Raw genomic sequence first — 23,603 nt, 5'->3', positions numbered from 1 at the left:
GGGTATCCTATGGTTGTCTAGTGGTGATGTTAGGATTGACTGTGTGTACCCTTGTCTAAATGTAAGGGGTATCCTATGGTTGTCTAGTGGTGATGTTAGGATTGACTGTGTGTACCCTTGTCTAAATGTAAGGGGTATCCTATGGTTGCCTAGTGGTGATGTTAGGATTGACTGTGTGTCCCCTTGTCTAAATGTAAGGGGTATCCTATGGTTGTCTAGTGGTGATGTTAGGATTGACTGTGTGTCCCCTTGTCTAAATGTAAGAGGTATCCTATGGTTGTCTAGTGGTGATGTTAGGATTGACTGTGTGTACCCTTGTCTAAATGTAAGGGGTATCCTATGGTTGTCTAGTGGTGATGTTAGGATTGTTAGGATTGACTGTGTCCCCTTGTCTAAATGTAAGGGGTATGGTTTGTGGACGGTGGGGGGGGGGGGGGGGAGGACGGCCCGGGGGCGTGCGGGGGATATCCCTTATTTTTCCTTATTTTTGGGAAAATATCCCTTATTTTCAAATCCCAATGTTGACAGGTATGCTCCTCGACACCAGGGGACTCATTTATAGAACGTGCTTAGATCAAATGATGATCTTACCCGTGTTGTACATAGAAAACCACGTCAACGTAGTGATTTATACAATTTCAACGTGAGTCAATTTGACCGTGTAAACGATCGTAGCTCGACGTCGAGTATTCAACTTGCGTACGCACATTACCTACTGGTTATGCTGAGTTATTACAGGCATGTGAGCCGCACTGCCTACTGTCATTCATGCAAGTGGCTCGTAATAAAATTAACGATGTTGTTATCAGCCGAGAAAATGAGTTTAATTCAAGATTTAAATGGAACTGATGTTTATGATTGTATTTCAGTCTTTCTTTATATCCCTCCGGACAGGCCCGTCACTATGGGCGGGCCTCAGGGGGCCAGGCCCCCCCACAGACGTGCTGGTGCCCCCCCAACTGGCAGCCAGATATTAAAAAAAATAATAATAATAAAAAAAAATATTTTATGTTAAATGAAGACATTAAAATTGAGAAACAATAGTGTGTTTTTCATTTTGTTGGACGGGATTCTAGTGACAACCAATCATTTGAAAGTTGAAAGTTGAAAGTTGCACGTTACGCACGCTGCTGCTCCCGCCATTTCAGTTGTGTGAGGCAGGCGAGCACTGAGCAGTTGAGTGAAATCTGCGCTTTTTGATGGATAAAGCTTTTTGAATAAAGATGGATATAAGAAAGTGGATTACCGGTAAATCCTCGAAAGGTGCAGCTGCACCCAACCCCGATGGACATACGTAGCACCAGCATTAGCAACTGTGGGCAGCCTGACACTAGCACCCCGACGGCTACCACTAGTGAGGTAAGTCCTACTAGCCCAACTGTTAGGGCTAGGGCTACTACTAGCCTTGCTAGCCCCCCGATGAAAGTTTTGTTACTTTTCGAGCCACCAAACAGACTGCTACAAAGCGAGAACATGGACCTGTTCACTGCGGTTACTCTTGTGAACAGTGCATCTGAATGCATAAAATCACTGCGCACAGAGGATGAGTTTACTGTGCTCTGGGACCTCTGCTCTCCTCCAGCCTCAGCCACTGACGAGGCTGGTCCCAGCTGTCCAACTAAGAGAAGACGCACAATTAACAAGAGCTTTGGTGCATTTGTAGTTGAAGGAACGGTTGGACAGTCACAGAGGGACACTGGCGAAAAGACAGAGTTCCTGAGAGTGTTTTACAGTGTTATTGATGCTGTGCAAGGAGAGATGGATGCGCGTTTTGGAGAGCGCAGCTGCAAGCTCATTGGTGCGCTGGCTGCTTTAAACCCAGAGGCCGAGGATTTCATGGATCCATCGAAGGTCACTCCTCTCCTAAGATTAGCTCGAACTGAAGTGGTTGAATCTGAATATGCTGTGGCTCGTGGTGGGTTCCTGGTAAAGAAGATGGAGGACACCTCGTTTCCCCCCAAAGATGGACAATGGACAATAGCCAATATTCTCAGTATACATTCCACTCAGCACTCCAGGCCATGCCAACTGTCATCCAAGCTTATACACTCGCCCTAACTTTGGGAGCGTCTACCGCGACTTGTGAAAACTATTTTTCAACACTTAAAAATGTTTTCTCTGAGCATCGGCGCAGCATGTTGCACAAGCGCAAGGCTCAACTGATTCAGCTTGCCTTCGAAAAGGACCTCACCCCAGTGGCGTAGCGGACGGGCCCGCAAGCGACGCACCGCGGGGGGGCCCCAGCCACTAGGGGGCCCCCTAACATTGGATCCCAAATTTTTTTTTTTGTATAATTACAAAATATATAAAATAAAGAAAATAAGTGGCCCTTCATTGTGTCAACCTTAATTTTAATATATAGGCCTATATTTAAAAATATATACATAGTTAGCCGTATCCAATAGCAACATGACTTTGACGTCACACGTAGGCAGCGAGACACAAGGAAAATGAGCAAGCGAAAATACAATACAAAGTACAATAAGCATTCTTTAGGTGGTGGTAGATTCTCTATTCGGACATTATAGCCGCTATATGTGGGACTGTCGGTCCGATATTGTAAAAAAATCAAATAAAAAATGTATGTTTACGGAAGTACATGTCTCAAGTATTATCTCGGCGGTTAGTCAAGTGAAAGAAAAACAACATACAGATGATAATTCACACAATATAATACCACGAAAGCGTACAGCACTAAACAATAACATTTATTTGGGCAGCATCATACTCAAACTCAGGCAGAAGGGCAGGGTCCGGCCAGGTTCACAGTCACAGGCTGTCAGTGCATCATACAGGTACATACTGTAATTCAGCATGGTTATTGGTTAGGCTATATATAGCTGTTTCTTTTTTCTATTCTACTATTCTAATCTACTTCTGCGGTCTGCGTCTCCCTGGGTATTCCTAGACCAGATGGCAAACAGTAAAGAAATGCCACAATATACCAATATACGAGATGTCCAACGGACAAATCTTGTAGATAGTAATAGTTATTTGTCTGTATTATCTTGTAGATAGTACTAGTTTTTTTTTCTTTTCCTGTCTGTCTTACATGTAACGATGAATTGAAAATCAAGGACCCCAATTGAAATAAGCCAGTGGCTTTCTTGGGTTTTTATCCTTTTAGTTGGCCTTGTATGTAATATGTACTCTCATGTACCTACTTCTGCAAATCTTCTAATAAAGTTTTCAATCAATCAATCAATCAAATCCAAAAGGATTTGACTAACCCTGGCCAATTTTACGCAACAAGTAGACTCTGATGCAGCGGAGACAGGGTTGCCAGATGGGCTGGTTTTTGGTGGATTTAGACGTTTTTAGATTGGTTAGGTTGGAAATTCTCAATCCCATCTGGCAACCCTTAGCGGAGAGTCTACAGATATGTTTACAGATATCACACTGCTGTGCACACCACACTTTGTTTAAAGAAATAAAGCTTGTACTATTCTACTTATAATACATTCTACTGATGTGTAGTCTACCATTTGGTTTTAGTTAAAGGCTATTGCTCTCACTTGTTTGTACCTTTTGCTAAGTCAAGCATTTAGAATGTAGAGTGCATATTGCGAAATTTCGCAACGTCAATAACGCATCGGCCTCTAAAAAACGCACGTTTTTTTTTTTTTTTTTTTTTTTTTACTCCGTTGCGAAAGGGCCCCCGCCGCCACCTTGCGGGGGGGCCCCGGGATTTTGCGCTACGCCACTGCCTCACCCACAAGTTCAAGGATGAGTGGAAGGACTTACTGATGAGGAGATTCAGCACTGAAAAACGCCGCCTCCTTCTTTTCTGAGCCGGGTGTGTGTGTGTGTGTGTGTGTGTGTCCGTGTGAGCACACGCCGTGGTGATGTTTTGCTAGTTGTATTTGTCGAATATTTCTCTGTTTCAGTGATAAAAGAAGAGGTGAAAACTCCTGGCCAAAGTTTTAAAAGTATTTATTCAAAAAAGGTTGGGTCTTCAGATTACAGGCACACTAAACAGTCACAACGTGATTCGAGGTAGTCAGTCGAGCAGAATCCGCTCCTCCCTGAGCACAGGGTTTTATAGCGGCATGTGCGTGTGTGTGTGACTGCGCATGTGCGACAATTCGTGTGTGTGTGTCAGCGCATGTGCGACAACTGAAAATCTTCCGAGATCGCCTGTAAATGAAATAACAAAAGTATTTAATAAAGTGTATATGAAGTAATAAAAATATACGTGTAATATGTGTAAAATATACGTGAATATATAAGAAGGCTATTAATGTGTAAAAATATACTACACATCCCCCCTCGGACCACCCAGAGGGTGTTCCGAAACTAAATGATCACAAAAACCAAAACAAAAACACAAACCCCACATATCACAGCTAAGAAAATATAAAAAAAAAAAAAAAAAAAAAAAAAAAACTACTAAGAACCCAAAGACATCATGCAAAAAATAGAAACCAACCAATAATAAAAAGAATCTTGAAAATAACAACCACAATCAAACTAAACACAGTCCATCATGCACAAATTAATATAGAAACTTCCAACGACCGATGTTTTCTTTGTCCTTGAAGCGCCAGGGACAGAGGTTACTAGCACATGAACCCAGTAGGAGAACAGCCTTTACCGCTGTCTCAGATTGATATCCTTTCCCAGTCAAGAGCGTTTTCTTCGTTGTGCTAGGAACAGAACCGCTTTCCTATCTTTGCATAACCACCACACCACTTCTCAACTGACATCAATCACATGATATAGAAAGAAACAAACAGTAATCGAAGCAAATAATCATAAAACATCACTTAATAAACAAATCATCAAAAGAGGAAACAAAATCAGAAAGCAAAACAGAATCCAGCTTTTGCTCATCAGCTACGTTGGTCAACATTAAAGCATTAATTGGAACATCAGAAATACACTTTCCACAACATTTGATCAAAATACCAAGTAACATAATACAGATGATAATGACAACAAAAATAATAGCGAGGGACCTGATCATATTACCAATACCTGAAAAAGCAGAATCAAAGAAATCTAACATATTCCAACCGTGTTCTTTATGTAAATCCTCTACACCCTTCTTGTTAGATTCATGAAAATCATGCAAAGCGTTACCAGAATCCGAAATATAACTGCAGCATTCACCGCCTATCAAAGCACAAGTACCACCCTGACTGGCCAAAATAATGTCCAAAGCCATTCTATTTTGGAGAGCTACATTCTTAGTTTCAGTCAATTCAGTGGCCAGGGCAGACACTACAGCATCCGAAGCATTAATGTGTTTTTCAAGAACGGATGATAAGGCACTTAATTCAGTCTGAGAGTTGTAGACACCATAACTTGGGAATATTAGGCCAAAAAACTTCTGAGCGGTAGACAACGCCCTACGACTACGATGGGTTGCTTGTTTGTGAAGTACAGACATCTCCTCCCGAGTAACTTTCCTAATCAAAGGTATCAGATGAGCCAAATAACAACCACCCTCAATCAAAGCAGGAAGCTTAGAGAATGCATCATTATCACACACAAGAAACACATGTTCCGGGAGTTGAAGCTCCGTACCAGGATACGAGAAAATGGTTCCACCTATACAAGACGCAGCCCCTAACTGACGAACCGAGCTGATCTTGGGCCGTACTTGAATGTCAATACAGGTTGTAATATTTACGAGAGGCATGACTTTAAGCTGCGTGGTGCCTCTCTGCCGTCTGGTAGTATTGGTATCATGTAATTTCATTTGAGGCACCATAGCACAATCAACAACTTTACATTTTAATCCAGAAATAACAACTGAACCCCTCCACCGTGTAGAAGTCACACTCCCAGAACATGACAGATGAGGACTCAATGCAGTACCATTTAATTGAGCGAACATAGCTTGGATAATATATATCTTCTTCGGACCTGTTGGTTGTGACAAATGTGTAAGCCTATCAATAATAACCTTCCCCACACCGCTAGGCCTATGGTGTTTGTTAACCGCTGCTGTCAGACGTTCCAACACACCAATATCCACACCTGCATAGGAAGAATTTAAAGGAACCAGAATCGTGCTGGGCTGACAAGAAGAGCTCTGGTTCTTGCCCTGTAAAACAAATGGGGCTAAACCCTGCCAATTATAATGAAGCCATTCTGCTTTAGTTAACGGTATGGGGAAAAACATAGGAGCAGACGCACTTACAGGGACCTGTTGACAAATCCAGCAATCAGAATAATTCATTTTTGAAGCAAAATCTTTCATGATACTAGTGGCAGAATTAGGGTGGGACCGTGTCCCCAGGTGATTAGAATCATACAACAAATAATCGTCAGTAGCGACTACAATCGCCTTCGTAGGAGCCTTCACAGCAACATTTTCAACCTTTCCTGGTAACTCATCGTGAACATATTTATGCACCAATGTCTCACAGTCCAACCTATAGTGGTGTGGAAAGTCAGGCCTGGTCCTACAAATTTTGTCCTTAAAATTGTTGGATTTACTAGACACCGGTTCACCGATATCACGTCTAGCACACCAATACGAGCTCTCTTCCTGGTCAACATTAGTTAATGTCACACGAGTTTCTTGCATGTTGCTTGAGTACTGATCAAGTGTAACATATGTAGTATCCAATAAATACCACTCGCTCTCTTCGGCGGTATAGATCAAACAATCATCAATAGTACAACGTGAATGTGGGCAAGCAAAAGCTCTACTTGCTATGATCATTCTTCTCTGACGTCCAGGCATAACAGTGTGTGAGTAAAGTGTAACATTGTCCAAAGAAGTCAATGGGGTAGGAACACTAAGGGGTATATTAGTCTCTGAAACGGCATGGCTTGAGTTTCCTCCTAATTGGCCTTGGTGTTTTACGGGGTCTGTCTGGTTGAGGTGTATCACTGACAGGTCTGTGTCTCTCAATGGTACCTCGGTCCGGGCATCCGCCCGGGTTGCTGACATCTCCGTCTGGAGCATTGTCAGGGTCGGAAGGGGTGACAACAGGGGCAACACCAGGCTCGGTAGAACCCCCAAGAGGGGTGTCGCAGTCACTGGATCCTTCACGGTCTCCGTTGACCCACTCATCAGTGGGCTGGACAGGGTCTGGGACGAGGCCCCCGGCATCATCTGCATCATGACGCAGATACTCACCAACATCTTCGTCAGCCTGGATGTCCAAGCTGTGGACTTCCTCGTCCCCAGGGGTCTCCTCACCATCCTGCTGAGGTTCTCCCTCATCGTCCTCATTGGGTGCCTTGATGCAGTGATGAACGTGATACCAGGTGGGGGACCCCTTGATTTGGAGGGCAGTCCCAGTGCACCGAACGACCTCGTAAGGTCCTTCCCGTCGAGCCTCATGCCACTTCCGTCTGTAGACCTTCACGTATACCTTGTCACCCGGTTGCAACGCGTCCTTCCTCTCCTGTGCGTTCACCTCCTCTTCACGTTCCTGTTTGTGGAGCACATAAGAAGAGATACTCTTTTGCCGGTTAGTCATGTACTGTACATAGGCTTTCATGTCACTCTCCAGGAGAGCCAAACTTGGCCCTTTCCCACTGGTTCGTACACAGGGAGCTGTCATTATCCTCCCCATTACCAGTTCATGGGGAGTCAAGTGCAGCCCTCGAATCTCACTGGAACGACAGGCCATCAATGCAAGAGGGAGTCCTTCCAACCAATTAAGACCTGTATGCTTACAGACCTTAGAAAGACGGTTCTTAAGGACCCCGTTCATCCTCTCTACTATCCCCTGGCTTTGAGGTGAGTAAATACACCCAAGTCTCTGCTTGATTCCCAACTTTTGTAGTATAAGCTTTACCGTCTTATCCACAAATTCCTTACCATTGTCTGACGATATCCTATCTGGAATTCCAAACCTAGGCATGACTTCCCTGCATAGGAACTTTGCTACAGACTGAGCATCCTTTCTTCGAGTGGGGCAAGCTTCTACCCATCTGCTGAACCTGTCTACTACAACTAGCATGTACCTGTATCCTGCAACAGGTTGAATCATGTCCACATAGTCAATCACTAAATGTTTCATTGGCCCGTTTGGGGTAGGGATATGCCCAGTTCCCACTGGTATTCCAGGTCTGATATTGTTCTTCAAACAGACCACACATTGACCAAGGACATGGTCTATTTGTTCCAACAAATATGGAGCCCAAAAACCATATTCCTTGGTGATCTTGCGTCTTACCTCCCCCCTGGACACATGTGCTAATCCATGGGCTTCCTGTATCAGTACGCCTAATAAATCTGGGGGTGCCACAACCAGTCCCTCATGATTTCTCCATAAACCTGTGTCATCCTGACTAGCTCCCCTGGTTAACCATAAGTTTTTGTCTAGCGCATTTGCCTCACTCTGTAACATCAACAAATCCTCAAGCGTGACCATGCCCTGTAACTGTACTTCATGTGTGACCAGCAGAACTTTACCTGCTTTGTTTGCTCCTGTAATAGCTTTGGCTGCATCATCTGCAGCCCTGTTACCTTGTGTGACATGTGATGAGTCAGATCTGTGTGCGGCACACTTCACTATGGCTAATTCCCTTGGTTTCATCATGGCTTGTAACAGCTTCATGATTTGAGCGTGGTGCTGAATAGGCGAACCATCAGTTTTCTTAAAACCCCGTCCTTTCCATACAGCTCCATGTAAATGACACACATTGTGGGCATAGGCAGAGTCGGTGTATACTGTCACTCTTTGTCCGGTTCCCAAATTGCATGCTTCTGTGAGGGCAATCAATTCAGCCAACTGAGCTGAACAAGGCTGAGGAACAGCCTCGGCTTGTTCCACAATGAACTCCGAATTTTGGGATCGGACTATGGCATACCCGGCACGTAAATGTTCTCCTACCCGGTAACAAGATCCATCAGTCCAATACTCAACGTCAGCTTCCTTTAAAGGCAAAGCTAGTAGATCTGCTCTAAGCTTAGAGTACCTCGTAGCTTCCTTCACACAATCGTGTGGTTCCCCATCTTCTGGGGTTGGCAAGGTCTCTGCTGGGTTAAGTGTGTTACATCTTAGTAAGGTTACATCTTCCCTTTCCAACATCCTGTAATAATCCCTAATCCTAGGCATCGTCAAAGTGTACTTGCCTTGATTCAAGAGGTTCCTTAGACTGTGGTGGCAGAGAATGGTAATTGGGTACCCCATTGTTAAGGCTGTTGCCTTCTCGTACATAAGATAAGCCCCGGCCATTGCTCTGTAACATGGCGCGAAACCCATTTCTACCTCTGAATATGCGACAGAGTAATAGGCTATGGGCTGTGGACTAGGTCCAATGCCTGTTGGTTGCGTAAGAACAGCGCAGGCATACTTCCCCTCGGCTGAAGAAGAAACATACAATCCAAATTCTTTGGAATAATCTGGAAGCGCTAAAGCTGGCGCTTCTTGCAATTTGTGTTTAATTGTCTCAAACGCCAAATCAGCTTCCCTTGTCCAAGTAATGCAAGATTGGAGATTATCGCTACCTGTTTCCTTAATCATCCCCCTCAATGGAGCGACTAGTCTAGAGTAATCCTCCACCCATGCTGAACTATACCCAGTAATGCCCAAAAACATCATCATTTCCCTAACCGTTCGTGGTTTTGGAGCCTTCTGAATAGCTTCCAAATGTTCATTTGTGACGCTGCGATGTCCCTGTGTAATGGATTGTCCTAAGTAAGTTACCTTTTCCTGACAATACTGTAGCTTCTTTTTAGACACCTTGTGTCCCTTCTCCGCCAAAACCTTTAACAGTTTAACGGAATCCCTGTGACATGTTTCTTCATCTGGGGCACAAAGGAGTATGTCATCCATGTACTGAATGGCAGTACTACTTATCATCTGTTCTAACCCGTCTAAGTCCTCCCTTAAGACCTGATTAAAAACATGAGGACTGTGTTTGTACCCCTGTGGCATTCTGGTATATTGATAATGCTGACCTTTGTAGGTAAACCCAAATAACCCTTGACTTTCTACACTAAGAGGTATAGAAAAGAAAGCCCCGCATAAATCAATCACTGTAAACACTTTGGCTGTAGATGGAATCTGAGTCAACAGCACATGAGGATCAGGAACTTCAGCTGGATAGCTGACGACTACCTCATTCACAGCCCGTAGGTCATGTACCAGACGATATGAACCATCAGGTTTCGTCACTGGCAGAAGAGGTGTATTGCTTAACGGATATTGAGTTATCTTCAGGACTCCTGCCTCTAACAGTCCTTTGATCTGTGGCTCAATTCCATCAATTGCTTCCTGTTTCAATGGGTATTGGTTTTTCCAAGGGGGTTCTGCACCCGGTATGAGTTCAACTCTCAATGGACGAGCTGATTTCACAAATCCAATGTCTGTACTGTTCTTTGCCCACAGGTCGGCTGGCACGTTCTGCATCATTTCTTCTCTGAGGTCTCTGTCAGCTTGTACAGGAAGGATTAGCTGGTTCATTAGCTTCACAGTCTGCGGATGTCCTATTCCTTGAGCAGAGATCATCAGTTTTGTGAACTGTCCATCAATGCTCTTCCAGATAGCAGGGTTTTCTTTTGTCGTTACAAATCTGGCTTTTTCTGAGTCTGCCATCATTGCCCCTAAATGCTTCTGTTTATAGTGTTCAGATATCATAAGTGTCACATGAGGGATGCTACCCTCAATCTTATGCTCCTGATCTAGATAAGTGTCACTGTTTATCTTCATAGCCACTCCCTGAGGGCCTAGGATTATACAACTTGTACTAAGCTGTACCTGTTTTGGCTGATGCTTCAGCCACTCATCTGGGGTTGCATCTGCAACTTCTCTAAAATACTGGAGTGTACAATGCAATGGATCAGTAGGCCTTCTGGCCTCTGCCATGTGTGCCAGGATATAATTGTCCCACATCCTTGCTGGTTCCATTAGGTCTGGGCTAAGCCCTCCCACCCAATATACCATAGATGCGTTGTTGTCCATCATGACAGACAGTTGTCTGTTCTCTTGTGGCACTGTCACCTGACAGCCGTCCGGTGTGCATTTCACGGTACAATTTAACTGGCATAGTGCATCTCTCCCTAGTAGCCCTATTGGCGTGTGTTCTGATACAAGTATTGACAGATCTGCTCTCTGTCCTTTGTACTCTAAGCTTACAAGCTCAGTGGTAGGGATCAGCTGTTTAATTCCCTCGAATCCGATTGTCTTCACATATTTCCCAGACATAGGAAGGTGCGTGGCGTCTTCAGGCTTCAGACAGGTGTAGGCTGCTCCACTGTCCACCATCAATTCTAATGGACGTTGGTTGACCGACACCCATATTGTAGGTTCATCTTCAGGCCTGTTTGTCACCACCAGCTGGCACCCCCCTTTCGGATCTTCTGGGCACCCCTATATCGCAGCTGCTGGGCCTCCATAGGGGTTCACCACTCCTGGAGCCGGTGCAGCAGGGGGCTTATATCCTCCTTTCTGTTTCCCCCCTGCGCCCCCCTGGTTCTTCTTAAAGCAGGTACGTTTTAAGTGTCCATACTGGCCGCATACGAAACATGGTCCTAGTACCCTCCTCGGTGCTGCGGTCCATCCCTCTTGTGGTGGTCCTTGGCCAGGCTGGTTGTATGGAACCACTTGCACCCCTGGTGGCCCCTGTGGGTATGGATTCCCCCCTTGTGGCCCCTGTGGGTATGACTGGGGAGGGACAATTTGCAGTTGCTGTGGCTGAGATGGGACCTGTAGGGCTATAGTCTGCTCTCTCTCTCTGGTTTTCTTGCCTTCTGTCAATTGCACTTGAGTTAGTTTTCTGAGCGAGTCCTCGTCTTGTGCCTTCTGTGCCTGAATCTTCTTTCTAAATAATTCTACTTGGTGTGCTATGTTGTCTATATAAACAGCCTTGCTCATGTGTCGTAGCCCCACCACTTCTGCTAACTTGTTCTTAACTGGGGTAGGGAGACCTTGTTGAATCTTTTCCCTGATTATGGCTTTTTCTAACGGGTTATCTTCGGCATCCTTCCCTGTCACACTTCTCCATTGAGAGTGCACACGGGCAACGAACCCCCGGGGATTTTCATCTCCCCCCAGTGGCTTCACAATGACATTGTCTGGGTGAATGTGAGTAGGGTATGTTTCTCTGATTGCCTTCCACAGCTTGCCTCTGTTTGCTGCGAAGAGTTCTGGATCATAAACGGATGTATCGATATATCTATGAAGTCCCGCCTTCATCAATATTTCCTGCATGGTGTCCAATCCTGTAATGGTAGCTAAGAGTCTTTTCAAATCCCCCATAGCAGCGTGCGTTCCTGTCAATCTCACGTCGACTTGCGTCGTCCAAGGGTGGCCTCCATCTTCCAGGACTGGGAGTTTTTCGATCACTTCTGACAGATCCGTATGATTCCAAGGACGATATTCCATCTGGTTACCTCGAATCAGCACTGGGAAGTTCCCCTGAGTTTCCTCTTCTTCCGATGCTGTTTCATAATCGCTTACTTGTGGCTCCGTTTTTACTTCCCGCCTTGGTGTCGCTCCGGACCTTGGGGAGTTCAACCGGGATGCAGGTGATGCTGCCGCTTGAGATTGACGACACGTTTCTCTCTCTACGTCTAGGTCCTGCAGCTGTTGTCTGTAGTCCTCTTCGTTTCTTAGGATTTTCGCACGGAGTTTTCTTGCCCTCCTTTCTCCCTCCTCTTCATCCCTGTCTTCCTGCAGCTTCTTCTTCTTCTGCTTTAAGCTCTCTCTTCTCTTCCCTGCCTTCAGAGACTTCTGCTCATCTTCAGAACTATTTTCTTCTTTTCCCTTCTTATAGCGTATTTTCCCTCCCTGCTTTTCGGCCCTGGCTAGTAGTTTTCTTATCGGAGCACTGTAGCCTCCTTGTGCATTGCTGTCATCACTGGAATCTTTGCTATCTCCTCCACTGCCATCTTCACCGTCATCCGTCTTGTCCCTCCTGTCGTCCCCTTTTCCCCTCGGCTCCTCCTTCTTTTTCTGTTTGGCACCTGACCTGTTCTCTGGTTCGAAGTCCACGGTCACTCTCGCTCTTCCCCTCTCTAGTACATTTTCATCCTTATCTTGGATAGTGAAGGTTCCACTCGTACTTAGGACAGGGACCTGAGGGTAGATCCGCTGAGAATTGTCCTCCAGTCTCTTGGCATAGGGAGGAGGACTGGAGATTGGAGCTGTGTGTGAGAATGGAATGTTCACTTTCTCTTCCATTGCTTTGGCCAATTCATCTCTTTTTTCTGGATCCATGTGAGCTGTCTTCTCATTCCAAGCTAATGCTACTTTCTGCCCCTCTACCTTGAAGAGGTCTAAAATAGCTAACTCTAACCTGCGTTTCTCTGATCTAATCTTTCCTTTTTGATGCGCCTTATGTGCATTGATAAGTATCTCCAATGTTGCAATTAATTGTAAATCAAAGGTGCCCTCTGCTGGCCATGGTTGTTCAATGTCTGCCCAACGAATATTCCATTTCGTTGATATTTCGCTAATCTCCTTAACAAGAGGATTCATTTTTTCCACTATAGCCACAGGAGATGAATTTGCTAATATTCCCTTGTCTGTATTAACAGCCCTCACAATGTTACTGGGTTTGGCTCCCATGTCTGAAATATTTATACTGCTTAATATGCTGAAAATATGCTATAAGGTGTACTTTTCTTACAACCCACCTTCTGTTGCTGTATCTGCTAAACAGATGCTAGTCCAACTCTTAACTGTGTCAACTGTCCACACAGAACACTACAACTCCGGAACAACGGATTGTTTCAGTGGTATTGTGTATTATTGACTTAAATGTAATCTATGTGTATGTGTTTTAATCTAAATGGTTTTTTCCCTTATTATGTATGAAGGTGTGTCACTTAATTGCTCAATCAATACTAATTATAGTTCAGGTCAACTTAATTATTAAACTACAAAGGCTGTTCAACACAATTATCAAATTTCAAAAGCAGGTCACGCTTTAAGTCTTTCTGATCCACAACCCCTTGCTTGATCAATCCTCAGATAGAAACTGTTCTGCTATTCTTTAATCAAGAACTGTGAAAAAAGAACTTAACTTCAAATAAAAAGATGTAAAACACGAATATTAATCACAACCTGTAAAGAAATCGACTTGTCATTGGGAAGGAATAAAATGATTAATTATTCATTACAATCTGTAAGGAAATCGACTTGTTATTTGAAAGGAACAAAATGATCAATTATCAATTACAATCTGTAAGGAAATCGACCTGCTACTCGGAAGGAATGCACAATCAACTAGACTTAGTCATTTACACTTCATTGATGTAATCCTGTGGAAGAAAACGTCATCCCTAGACCACTATAAACCAATTGATCAAAGTTTTGTGAAAACTGAAAATGAAATAATCTGAATAATTAATTCAATCAATTTGTAATTACTTAAATTAATTGAAGTAACCATCCATCTATCATTGTAAAAGACTATGTCGTCGACCTCAGGCGGATGCACTGATGGAGGACCAGTGTTCCAAAGTGTCTTATCGTATTCCGTCCACTGGAGAGCAGCAAACAATTAAAAATGTCTTATAGTGTTTCATCCACTAGAGGGCAGTAAATAATTAAAAACGTCCTATCTTGTTTCATCCACCAGAGGGCAGTAAATAATTAAAAACGTCCTATCTTGTTTCATCCACCAGAGGGCAGTAAATAATTAAAAACGTCCTATCTTGTTTCGACCAGTAGAGGCCGCCACACCGAAGATGTCTTACAGAATGACTATATCTTACCTAAAACTCTCAATCTATCTTTTTTACTTTTACAATCTATACCTAAATCAATTGTTAAGTGAAAGGAATGAATGATTAGTTAGAATTATTCACTATATCATCATATACATTGATTTAAAACTTATGGAATCAATCAATTGTTTTGGGAAACAGAAAATGAATGATCTGAATAATTAATTCAACTGATAAGTAATTAGTTAAATCAATGTGATACTGAAAAGTCATTCACAACATCAATTTATGCATTAACCTTTTAGATTCTTTCACCAATATTCTGTAAGCGGCCTATTGGCTCCGCATGCTCTCTCTGTGTCTGAAATGTGCTGGCCCCTGTTTTCCCTCCCGTTTTCCGAGTAACCGTACCTTTAAACTTATTTGAAATACCCCGAGATCAATTCACTATATCTCTATTTTTATCAATCCTAGTCTATGTGTATGGTTTTATCGTTATCGTTTAAGAGATGAGTACTGAAATCTATCTAACCCGCGCGTGTGTATTTGAAAAAATGGATGTCAGGGGGGAAAGAAGCCAAGACTGTAAGATTAATCTTCACAACACTGCTTTTCCACAATAATTATTATTCTCCACGACACAGCAATTTTCAAGAATATCTTTCAATGCAGTTCAACGTATTATTTGCCAAGATAATCTTATTCAAATACTCCTAAAATGGCATATGCTTTCTACTAGGCCCTGTGTGTCCACTGAGTCTGCATCCATTCACACAAAGGAAAAAATTGGCGCCCTTTTCAACTAGCGGCCTTGTCCGCAGGTCTGACATGCGTTTCAGACAAAGAAAAAATATGGCGCCCTTTTCAACTAGCGGCCTTATCCGCAGGTCTGACATGCGTTTCAGACAAAGAAAAAATATGGCGCCTTTTCAACTAGCCACGTTTTCCCTCCGTGCTCCCAAGTAAATTAACAATGCATATCTTTAAAATAGCGCTATTTTCTGCTCACTAGCACGGACTCTGCTCTTTCAAACTAGGAATTCCGATTCCATACCATTTGAATAGAGCTATCTCCTGACCAACACTCACTTACAAACCACATTAACCAAGCTTTTACACTCCATCAGACGATTGCCTGATACAAACCACATTTATTAGCCCACTAGGAAAACGTCTCCCCCTAGCTTTGTGCTAATATCTTGTTCCCAAAACAAGACTACAGCAGCTCCTTCTCTGCTATACCACACACACGATAAAAATCGTACAATTAAAACACTTTCCCAATACAGGTTTTACAACCCGGCTCTCTCTGACTAACCTCTACCCAGTTATATATTAAAGAAGATCCGTTTAAAATATAGCTCATTCGATTTACACAGTCTATTTTGCACAGCTTCGCCTTGTACTTACCCTTTGTTCCCCTGAAGAATTGCAAAACGACCGGTCATCCAGAGCTATGGAAATGTCCCTTCGTGGTCGCCACTTCTGTCGAATATTTCTCTGTTTCAGTGATAAAAGAAGAGGTGAAAACTCCTGGCCAAAGTTTTAAAAGTATTTATTCAAAAAAGGTTGGGTCTTCAGATTACAGGCACACTAAACAGTCACAACGTGATTCGAGGTAGTCAGTCGAGCAGAATCCGCTCCTCCCTGAGCACAGGGTTTTATAGCGGCATGTGCGTGTGTGTGTGACTGCGCATGTGCGACAATTCGTGTGTGTGTGTCAGCGCATGTGCGACAACTGAAAATCTTCCGAGATCGCCTGTAAATGAAATAACAAAAGTATTTAATAAAGTGTATATGAAGTAATAAAAATATACGTGTAATATGTGTAAAATATACGTGAATATATAAGAAGGCTATTAATGTGTAAAAATATACTACATATTCTCGACAGCTTTTTCAACTGGAGAGATGAGCTGTTTGCACGGTTATGCTATATTTAATGTGCTTTGTGTATAACGTGTTCAATGATGAGGATCTGGCTGATCCTATTTGCTGTAGATGGGTGGTTTTAATGTGATGATCACACGATCGGTCGGTCATACTGTATCCCTTTTGGAAGTGCACTGATTGCGTGCCAGTCTCCTAATTTTAGTTACGTAGGCTATCCCTGGCATTTATTTAATTCTTGTTCTTGTAAGTGTGCCGGGTTGGTGCCAATTGTTGACCTGTGCGCATTGTAATGCACAACTTGGCCTCTCCACGCTATAAAGTAACTTGCATTCAAATAATTTTAGCTTAGGCCTACTCGGGTCGACAAGGCCTTGTAATAAACCAGCTTCGCCTGTGTTTATTGTTATGTTATTTGCTGCATTCTGATAATTTTAGGTCTAGTCTTCATCGGTAGGCTACGTGTCCAATTTAGCCTCTGCAACCTACTATGCATGTCAGTGTTGCATGACGAATACCATAGCATATCGGATTATATAAAATAGTTAATACTAATTGTGCCCCCCCATGCAGTTCATTGGCCCACCCTAAGACTGGGCCCTGGTGACGGGTCTGCCTCCGGAGCTGTCTATCTCCCCTTCAACATGCCTTGTGCGTTCCACAACGGACCTTGCCCGGCCGCGAATTTGCGAAACCTAGGATGGTAGGGGAAGGCAGGGCAATACCGCTACCTGATTGGTTGGCGAAGCACTCGTGAAGAGCCCCCTCATTGGCTGGCGAGTCTACCATCTAACTTATAATGCTAACTTAGTTCGACTGAACTAAAAGAAAATAACGTAAGTATTATAGCTAGTGTTTCACTAGCCGTATCAACACACATTTAGATTGATTTAGAATGATTTAATGTTAGCTAGCTAGTTTATCAGCGACAACCTGAGGAGAATCTGAGTCAATAACGTTCACGTTATCCTTTCTCTAAGTTCTTTCTGAGTGAGTGACACAGGACGGTCTGTGGTTGTTGCGAAATTGTTCCACTGACCACCTCAGTCCACTTGTGTCCAGATTTCAATGACAGTTCAGCCAAGTTCCTCAGCAAGCATCCATCGTAGCTGGATCAATCGGTGGCTTCACTGTAAGGAAGCTACGATGGATGCTTGCTGAGGAACTTGGCTGAACTGTCAATGAAATCTGGACACAAGTGGACAGAGGTGGTCAGTGGAACACTTTTTTGGAGACGCATAATACAAGTTTAAACAGCAATGTTTCTCGCTGTCCACTTGCAATCTAATCTCAAAAACACATTCTAAGTGTAACAGGCTCATTGTTCCCCACCCTCTAACATGTCTAACATTTTCAGTTTTGTATCAATTAAGGTAGACTACTGAAGGAGAAGTGAGAGAGGGAAAAGACGAGCGAGAGAGGGAAAAGAGGCAGCCATGAAAATTAAGTGGTGTCATATTTGTGGAAAGCAGGATGACTTGGGGATACCGGAGCATCTTGAGGTTAGGCTTAGTTTGGACGGTTAAGTTTAGGCACAGGTATCGAATGGTTAGGGTTAGGTGTCCGTTGTGTTGATCGGATCTAGCCTCTACCCATATCAACAGCCATTTTACAGTCCAAATACAGGTGTAACTGATTAAATGAACTATGGTCCAGACGGTTTATTTCGTGGGTGTATGTCTGTTCCAGCCATTTCAGTGAGCCAGCATGTGGGCCCTGCCCCACTCAAATTTTAAAGGGGACCTATTATGCAAAATGCACTTTTACAGTTATGTACATACATATTTGTCTTTGTTGGGCCTACTAACACACAAACTAGGAAATAAAACTATCCTTTGGTTTTTTGGTAATCTGAATATTTAGAAAACAAGCCTTCCAAACAATCACATTTTAAAGTGTGATATTGTGATGGTTGATTTACTAACCTTACATTTAATGTGTTTAAACAGCAACTTGTCCCTGAGGGGTACTGGCATAATATCTGCTCATATACTCCACTGGAGCGGGGAGGTTTCACAGCCTCTTTAAAGCTCCAACTCAGCACCAGGGAGGAGGTAGAGACATGGCTGGAGGACTTCAAACAGTCATCACAGATGAACATGAGAGTGGCCAAAACGTGTCCTGCTACTCAGGATTGTGCACGGCGCAACAGCTACAGAGTAAGATCATTCAAGTAATGTTTCTTGTTTTTATAATTGTTAAAGTGGTAAGACCTTTAATTAAGAATTTCTATGTTCAAAGGTGGACTTAAGATGCCAACACAACACATGGCACACAAGTCAGACAAAGAAAAACACCAACTGAGTATTTTTCAGCAGGACATTATCACATTCAAGGCCACCTCAGGCCAGCTGATTAAACTGAACAGTGGGCCCACTTACAGTATGATATACTTACGTCATACATATGTGTACCTATTGGAAAAATGCATAAAACACCATGCTTGCATTAACATACTGATATTAACACTGTGTATTCTTGCGAAATAGGCACCCGAGAGCAAACTGGCCCCGCACCTGGAGAAGGCCCCGCACCTGGAGAAGCGTCAGCCAATCAAAGACAGCATCTCGGAGATCGCCTCAAAATGATGTTTGACGGACTGATGGACAAGCTGAGAAGGGATGACACGTTCCAAGCCCCCATCCAATCGCTCGTCTCTTCTTATGAAAAGATCACTACAGACAGTGGGCAGATCTCAGCACTGTCCACTTTCGGTAAGACAAGGGGTGCTGCAGCCAAGCGTATCAACATGCAACCAAGAAAAGGCTTGCAAACAAGCACGCAGATTGGAGTCCAGCCTACAGCTGTGGCTCGTCGGAAGACACGACTTGGGGGCAGACGGGCACTGATCACCAGGCGGCCTCCTAAAAGAGTCCGGAGGGAGCATGACTATGGGAAAGTGAAAGAGGGGAGCGGTGCACTGCCCAAAAGATCTGCACCACACTCCCTCTCTCAGTGTGTGTCTGATGGTGTGTCCCTGGGTGGCCAACACAGCAGAAAATGAACACACTCCCCTGAAGTTGCGTCAACACACACTGTAGCTGTCCTAGTAATTGAATTACTTTTCCTCAGATTGCCAGAACCTGCTAACGCAGCTGAACGTGGAGATGTTTGCTAGAACCTGCTAACGCAGCTAAACGTGGAGATGAATGAATGAATGAATGAATGAATGAATGAATGAATGAATGAATGGTCTTTATTGTCATTGCTACAGTACAGGTACCATACAACGAAATTTAGGAGGGGGGGCTCCCCTGGTGCTTGGAAAAAAGACTAAAAACAAGAGGGCCAAGGGTAAAATAAAAAAGGGAAAAGAGCTGGTTTACATAAATAAAGGCTATGTACACTATCTACTATACTATACTACTATACTATACAATAAAACACTGTGCTGTACTCTATGCTATGCTATAAATATCCTAACTTTTTCCTATATCTGAACCCATCAAATTGTCTAGAATGTCCAGGGCCTAGAACCTAGGTCTTGTTTGCCAGTAGCTGAAGATCGGCTTGAATATAATCTAAGAGAGTTCAAGTTTAAAGATTCTAACAACTCCTAAAGTTCTGAAATGTATTTTTGTGACATTACTGCTCCTTTGATACTGTATTTCCCCTGTGTGGTTGCTTATGCAGTAATATGGTTTGTGGGTATACAATGTGATAAATTGAATGTTAACAAGCTGGTTAATATCAGAATAAAACGTGCAGACTGCAGAATGAGTGTTTCTGGTTTATTTTATGAAGCTGGTTCACATGACCAAGGTCAGGCTAGTACTGTATTTACACTGTGTTGCCCAGTCAATAAACATGTTTCCTTATGCCTTCTAACTTCTCTGAAAGATAAATAGGCTGTACTGAAATTCATATTAGAATAAAACGTGCATGAGGGTACCTGATGAGTGCACACGTTTATTTATAACATTAGTCTATAACTTGAAGCTAGCTAGCGTTTACGTTAGCCCAATATTGCTAGCGCATTCAGTTAGCATTATAAGGTTTACGTTAGCCCAATATTGCTAGCGCATTCAGTTGGCATTATAAGGTTTACGTTAGCCCAATATTGCTAGCTTATAGCAAGGAGTCTGGCTAATTAGATGGTAGACTCGCCAGCCAATGAGGGGGCTCTTCACGAGTGCTTCGCCAACCAATCAGGTAGCGGTATTGCCCTGCCTTCCCCTACCATCCTAGGTTTCGCAAATTCGCGCCCGGCCATGCGCTAAATTATACTGGAGTTTCTCCGGTGTCAGGGAGTGAGCAGCCATATAAGAATAAGACCACCTGATAAGAATAAGACCATTATATTATTACAGTATAAGCAGCACTCGAGTTGAGGGGGGATGGCATCCCCCCAGAAATAAAAACAGTCAAAATCGCCCCCCTCTTTCCACACTTAATGTCATTTTATCAATGAACGTGGTATTACTGCTATTTCAAGGTGCGAGGGGGCACGCACACATGCAATGACATTTTTACTGACACTGAAGTCACTGACGCTGAGGGGATACTACAATTGTCCTCTTATGATAAAATCCACCACCTCCCCTGATTTTCTTTTACAACTTGAGTACTGAGTATAAGCTGTGCCTGGTTAGTTCTCATGATCAAAAGTTACAAATGCAACTTACCGAGAAGCCACCCTTCTCTGCCCTCTCCCGCTTCCAGACGAACGCCTACCCTATAGCACTTGTCCTAATTCAGCCGCTATAATTGAGCCGCTATCACAGGGCGTTAATACAAGCCTCATTCACCTGCATTCATTTTACCTGCGTTGGTATTTATAGAAGGAAGCACGTACGCAACTTTAAACCATCTCAGCCCGTTTTATAAATAATGCTTACGTCCGTTTAGAAAAATGTGCTTACGTGAAAGTCAAAGATGACGTTCAAGTACTTTTTTATAAATGAGGCCCCAGAGCAACATGACTGTTAGTAATGGTGAACACAGTCCCTGTAGCTGACCCCACCACTGGTCTTATAGAGAGGAACACAATGGAAATAACGTATAGGGTGTTCACACATATAACGTATAGGGTGTTCACACATATAACGTATAGGGTGTTCACACATAACATATAGGGTGTTCACACATAACGTATAGGGTGTTCACACATATAAAGTATAGGGTGTTCACACATATAACGTATAGGGTGTTCACACATGTAACGTATAGGGTGTTCACACATGTAACGTATAGGGTGTTCAGTTCACACATATAACGTAGGGTGTTCACACATGTAACGTAACCAAACAATGGTTCTAACCCCATGGTTCTATCATGTATGGTTCTATCATGTATGGTTCAACAGTTGTCAAGGTTTACCTCTTTACATACAAATGCCAGTTACTGGAATTAATCTCAACAGACTATAGACCTCACAAGTGGTCACTGCTATGCAGAAATGGAATGCAAATTATGAAATTCAACTTTATCTTTTAAACTATTCATTTTTATTACACAAACCTATATATCATTCTTTTCATAATTTTAAGACCAATTTTAATAGCAAATGGGAAAATTGATCACGCATTTCATAGTGAGCCTGCTGACGTTACAAGTTAGCCAGACCATTCACACAAACAGCGTCTAGCGGGCGAGGGTAGACGGGGCTCCGCTAGGAGTTACAACCGGTGCTTGAGGAGGCGACATTTTATAATCAAAATCCTCAGAATACAAGCCAAACAAGTATCTATATGTATTTTTAGATAGAAAACAAGTTGAATTTAATAGAAAACCTAGCCCGCAGACGATCAGATTTCAATAACGATGCGTATCCTTCAAGTGTCTCCTTAAAATCGCCACAACCCTCTGATGTGAGGAGAAGTGGGGGTAGACTGATATGAAGTCAAGATGCCTTACATACAGGTGACGGGTCCATTAAATGGATTACTATTGGTCCAAACCGCGGAAATGGCAAGAAAGAGAGCTTGTAAATAGTGTAAAACCACCGGAGATCAGGATTAGAACCCTGGCGAAACCCCGTTTACACACGTCCTCTGACCAGGGGCTGGACACCCGATAATGTGGGACTTTATTGTCTCCATCTGCCATAATTGTTGTCGTAATGTTGTCGTACTGTTTCCAACAGGGTAACCTTTGTATATCATTTTAGGATTCACTAGTTTTTTATTCATTCATTAATTCCCTCATCCATATGTGTGTATTGGTGTGTGTCAGCAGTACCTGTGGTTGGGCTGTAGGCCAGGCCGATGTTGGTGATGATGTTTTTGTAGACCACAGTGGTTTGACCAGAGGCAGGTCCTATCGAAGCACCTAGGGCAGCAGAGAACGCCACCTTCGGTCTCTCTGTGAACACAAGGGAATAACACATGCATATCTCCTTTAAAGCAGCGTACCGTCTTACAGGGCCAAACTGTTCATTGTGATGATATTGTTTAAAAAGATATACTACTTTACATTAACCACATTGCCAAGGGAAACATCACATGATTTTAATAAAGTCAGTGTTTGTCTCACCTGCATTCACTCTCTTCAGCTCCTCCACCTGACCCTCGCTGGCCGTCACTCTGGCTGTCAATGCTGCAAAAGAAGAAAATCACTGTTCATGAATTCCACACAGAAATGTGTATGTGAGGGAGACACAAACCGTCTTTAAAACAATACAATTAATGTACCACGTTGTAAAATCCTTTAAAACCATACATGTATGTAGGTTATCATCTGGTATGCACCACAAGTACAACATTAGTCAGTAATATCTGTATATTACCTGACCCTCGCTGACCTCCACTCTGGTCCCCAGGACTGACAGTTATAGGATATAAGTACAACATTAGTCATATCTACTAATATCTGTATATTACCTGTATTCTCTGTCTTCAGGTCCTCCACCTGACCCTCGCTGGCCTCCACTCTGGTCCCCATGGCTGACAGCTGTGCTGCTTGGGCTGGAGTTATAGGAACAAATCGATACTCAAGGCTTTTCTGAACTGTCTGGCTGACTGACAGTTGTATTAGAAGAAACAGTAACAGAATCAGACTCAATCTTCAACACACAGAGAATAGAAGACATCTGGCACGGATAAACATTTTAAAGATCTCACTGACATTTCCATTACCTGCGTTCTCCACCTCCATCTCCTCCACCTTGTTCTTCTGGATCTGCAGT

General features: G+C 43.2%; 1 protein-coding gene across 1 annotated transcript in view; it reads right to left on the bottom strand.

The window, feature by feature from the left end:
- Window positions 1-23,379, bottom strand: part of LOC308175186 (complement C1q-like protein 2) — a 25,837-nt gene extending 2,458 nt beyond the window's left edge. Inside the window, exons 1-3 of the mRNA XM_080550898.1 lie at window positions 23,299-23,379; window positions 22,952-23,014; window positions 22,658-22,780 (exon numbers count right to left, since the gene is read on the bottom strand). Coding sequence (XP_080407024.1) covers window positions 22,658-22,780; window positions 22,952-23,014; window positions 23,299-23,359 — 247 coding nt within the window. The 5' untranslated portion in view covers window positions 23,360-23,379. The remainder of the gene's footprint in view (window positions 1-22,657; window positions 22,781-22,951; window positions 23,015-23,298) is intronic.
- Window positions 23,380-23,603: the final 224 nt, after the last annotated feature.

The sequence above is a fragment of the Nansenia antarctica genome (genome assembly GCF_963989245.1).
Source record: "Nansenia antarctica genome assembly, contig: SCAFFOLD_255, whole genome shotgun sequence".
NCBI lineage: Eukaryota > Metazoa > Chordata > Actinopteri > Argentiniformes > Microstomatidae > Nansenia > Nansenia antarctica.
This window is presented reverse-complemented; position numbering and strand designations above follow the sequence as displayed.